The 3,868-nt window shown below is 35.0% G+C and overlaps 1 protein-coding gene across 1 annotated transcript; it reads right to left on the bottom strand.

Moving 5' to 3' along the window:
* Positions 1-303: 303 nt before the first annotated feature.
* LOC105172268 (uncharacterized) lies at positions 304-3,106 on the bottom strand. Its single transcript, XM_011093645.3, has 2 exons — positions 2,359-3,106; positions 304-530 (listed from the first exon to the last, which is right to left on the bottom strand). Exons 1-2 carry the CDS (start codon positions 2,927-2,929, stop codon positions 451-453), a joined length of 651 nt encoding a protein of 216 aa, XP_011091947.1. The 5' UTR covers positions 2,930-3,106; the 3' UTR covers positions 304-450.
* Positions 3,107-3,868: the final 762 nt, after the last annotated feature.

Here is a 3,868-nt window from a genome sequence, read left to right as displayed (position 1 = left end):
TGTTTTCAATATAAAGAAACTTATCCATGAAAATTGTTTGAACCTAGAAGTAATTGTAATATCAAACACAAACTTGGAAGTGAAGTAGCAAAGGATATTGTGGAACCCACAACTGTTGGCTACTTATTCTTGGATGCTACAAATTAGAGATGCTCATCCATTAATCTCACCATCATAATCAAGCCCTAGCTAAGAACATTTTCATAGACATGAACGTACAAATTAAGCACAAAGTTGTGGGCAAGAAGAATGTGTTAGTGGTTCTCTTTTCCGAAAATAAGAAGCAAAAAAAAAAAAAAAGGGAAAAAAGAAAGAAAAAAAAAAAAAAAAACTATCTTATGGCCTATGCATGTACCCAATCAAGAATTTCTTATATATACCATGCCCAATCCCTCTCTCTCTCCCTCTCTCTCTCTTCCCCCCTCCCTCTGTACAATCCATATCACATCCTCAAGAGGACTGCCTCACAGAACATGCGACTGCTTGTGCCCAATGCCTTAGCTTTGTCTTCACGTGCTGAGGATCATCACCTACGTGTATACATGTAAAATCAAATTATACAAACTATGTATATGTATATGATGCAAACACAGAGCTCTTATATTTACTACTGAGCAAACACAAGGGAAAGTATATTTTTTTTTTTTTGTTGTAACTTAAGGTTTTTTTACTTTTAATTTCATCAGTTACGAAATTATCATTTTTGATCTTATAATTTTAAAAAATTAGAACTTTGGGCCCCTTGACACCTTTTTCATTAATACCAAAAATACTACTTTTTGAAAGTTATGAGGCCAAAAATGAGAATTTCGTAATGTATGGGATCAAAAATGTAAAAGCTCTAACTGCCATGTGCTAAGATCGTGGCACGGTCCGATAAAATATATAATGAAAATGTGTCATGGAATCAAAAGTGCTACTTTTTAGAAGTCACGGGATCAAAAATAAAAATTTCGTAATTGATAAAACCAAAAATAGAAAAAAATGTAAATTACGGAACGAGAAATGGCATTTCCCCACAAACACTACATCAAAGAAATCAACCAAAACTCCAAACCCTTTCAATTTGATAAATATTATTTCAGTTTTCAAATATATATTGCAAAACATATTAGCACGATAATTAATTCAACACTCTATATTGTTTGTGGAGAAAATAAATTATATTCATTTATGTAAAATATTGCATAATTAATTTAGCGCGTTAATTTCATATGATGAACTTATTATTTTTTTTGTTGTTTTTTATAATTGTACTATTGTCATTGATGTAATAGAAAAAGGGGCAAAATGAATTAAAGAGTGACCACCAAATTGAACTTTATGAAATATATACGCTACGAGAAAATGAATTTTTCCTGATTCTGTAACTTAAAAATTACTTGAAATCATATTATTTACTATGGACTATGGTCAAAATAAATTGATGTAGAAACTTAACTCTTGCAATGGCTAAGCAATATTTGTCATTGTTTTACGGGAAAAGTATTATTTTACTCCGTTAAGTATGCCTAATTTTAATTTTAGTCCGATAACTATGTTCATTTTTGTTTAGATCCAGTAACTTACGAAATTGCTTACTTTTAGTCCTCTAGCAGACTTTCGGATAATTTTACCCCTATGAGTGCATATGGACTAAAACTGCCTTTCAAAAGTTGCATAGGGGTAAAATTGTCCGAAAGTCTGCTAGAGGACTAAAAGTAAGCAATTTCGTAAGTTACTGGATCTAAACAAAAATGAACATAGTTATCGGACTAAAATTAAAATTAGGCATACTTAGCGGACTAAAATAATATTTTTCCCTTGTTTTACCTATAACTACAATAATTATCATGATTTTTAACTGTAACTAATATTTTGACCTTATTTGAAAAAAAAGCAGTTAATAGAGACGTTGTGCAACAGTGGGTAATTATTATATATTCATTATTACTTTTGTACCATTTAACTATGCTAATTAATCATAACAAAAAGTCATAATTCTTCTAATCATAGCTTATATAATGTCAAATTAAAATTTAGATATATTTATTGAATAAAAGCCAGGTAAAAGAAAAACGAAGCTAGAAATGCCACATTTTTTGGAATAAACCAAAATAAATAAAACAAATTAGTGGATCATCATTGTAATCTTTGCTCCAAACAAAGAGTTGTAAGTTCGACTTTCACAACAGCTAATCGTGTAGTTAATTAGTTTATAGGGAGAAACTTACCTATATATGATTACATGCATGTGGTAATAACATAGTATATCAATGTAATGAATGTCTCGTCGTGTCTGATTTTGACATGCAAGGTGACGTAACCTTAATTTATTGTCTTAAAAGATATCTGTTTTCAGAACAGATGATTTCATACCTGGGCTGCAAATCTTCCAATCGGAATCGCTAATTGGGCCGCCAAACGAGGAGGAGCGGCCTCCTAGACCAGACACGGAGGAGCCGGAGGTGGTGGAGCCGCCTAATGATGGGGCGGAGCCGTTGCTAGCTGGGCTAGAGAGGGGGCTGGTAGAAAATTGTCGATTGACTGCAAAGTAAAGGTCAAGGGCGGGAATGGTTGTGCAAAGGCGCTGGCCATCCTCTTCATTGAACCCAAAACCTAGCTCTATGCAGCCTTTCAGCTCATTTAGATCCTCATCTGTCAAAACATCGGCCTCCTGGTTGATCCCGTTTTTCCTTCGCTCCTGACGAAGAAACTGCCTGCGTCGCCTCTCCCATGCAATGTCACGAGGGATCTCGCACATGGATAACTGCTTTGACAATCTCTTTGTATTGGGGTTCCTCCAGAAGGGCGGTGCCTGCTCTAAGCGCTGCAGCTCCTCGTCGGACAGGGATGAAGGAGAAGATGTGAATGATGACGATGATGGGGTTGATGCTGTGATTATTGCCTTCTCACATAGGTTATTAATATTCTTTTCTGGCTCTCCCATAATCTTGAAAAGAGAATCTATGTGTATTTCAATTACTCTGATGAATGATGTCGGCAACCACGGCGGAGGGTGGTGGAGAACCGCCGTGGAGGGGTGGTGGCGCTTGAAAAAGAGGCTCCTCTCTCTCTCTCTCTCTCTCTTTTTGATCTTTTGGTGTTTTCTAGAAAGTATGGAGTGAACGGCACCACCGACTAGGGCAGACATGAGTTTGGGGAGCTTAAATGGGAGGCATGGAAAGGGAAATCCTTTGATTCCGCCCCTTCTCACATTTTACCCCACCTTTCATTTCTAACTGTCTTTTCCTCTTCCTTTCTTGGTCTCTCTTTTTTCATCAAATTTCATTTCTTACTATCATTTTTGTTTAGTCAAAGTTAACTATACTTTGTAGGGAAAATTATTTTTTAGTCTATTAAGTATACTTTATATTCATTTTAGCCCCATAATTATGTTTATATTTTTTAAGTTCTGTAAGTTTTATAAAATTTGATGAAATTTACACTACAAAAAAAAAAGCGGGATTTGGCACGGGCAAGACAATCGTTCCAAAATTCGTACCATAGTAGAACGGGGTTTGGAGCACATGAGGACGGATATTAATACATGACGTCATGATCCATATTTTTTTGGGTTATAATTTTGGAAGGGCTAAACCGTTCCAATATGTGTTCCAAACTATCAGTTACAAGCTCCATTCCAATGGCCTCTCCAAAATAGTAACGGTCAATATTTGGAACTCTTTTTAGAACACATTATTAGAAAGGAACGGTCTTGCATTGATCATTCCTATATGTGTGACAATGGATGTTCAAAAGACGACAGTTAGAAAATGTATTCCAAAATGAGATACAATTTGGAACGGTTTCACTACACACTTAACCAATTATGCCGAAAACCATTCCAAATTATAAGTTTTACTTAAGAAGTAATGTGTTTAAAAAG

This window comes from Sesamum indicum, linkage group LG10, assembly GCF_026168435.1.
Source record: "Sesamum indicum cultivar Baizhima isolate 11 linkage group LG10, ASM2616843v1, whole genome shotgun sequence".
Taxonomy (NCBI): Eukaryota; Viridiplantae; Streptophyta; class Magnoliopsida; order Lamiales; family Pedaliaceae; genus Sesamum; species Sesamum indicum.
Note: the sequence above shows the minus strand (reverse complement) of the source record. Positions and strands in the feature narration are given on the sequence as shown.

Bases quoted from the DNA above. Each gene is read 5' to 3' on its own strand.
- LOC105172268 (XM_011093645.3), bottom strand. From the start codon at position 2,929: ATGGGAGAGCCAGAAAAGAATATTAATAACCTATGTGAGAAGGCAATA. The intron at 531-2,358 runs GTATGAAATCAT...GTATACACGTAG, and splicing joins TTGGAAGATTTGCAGCCCAG to GTGATGATCCTCAGCACGTG.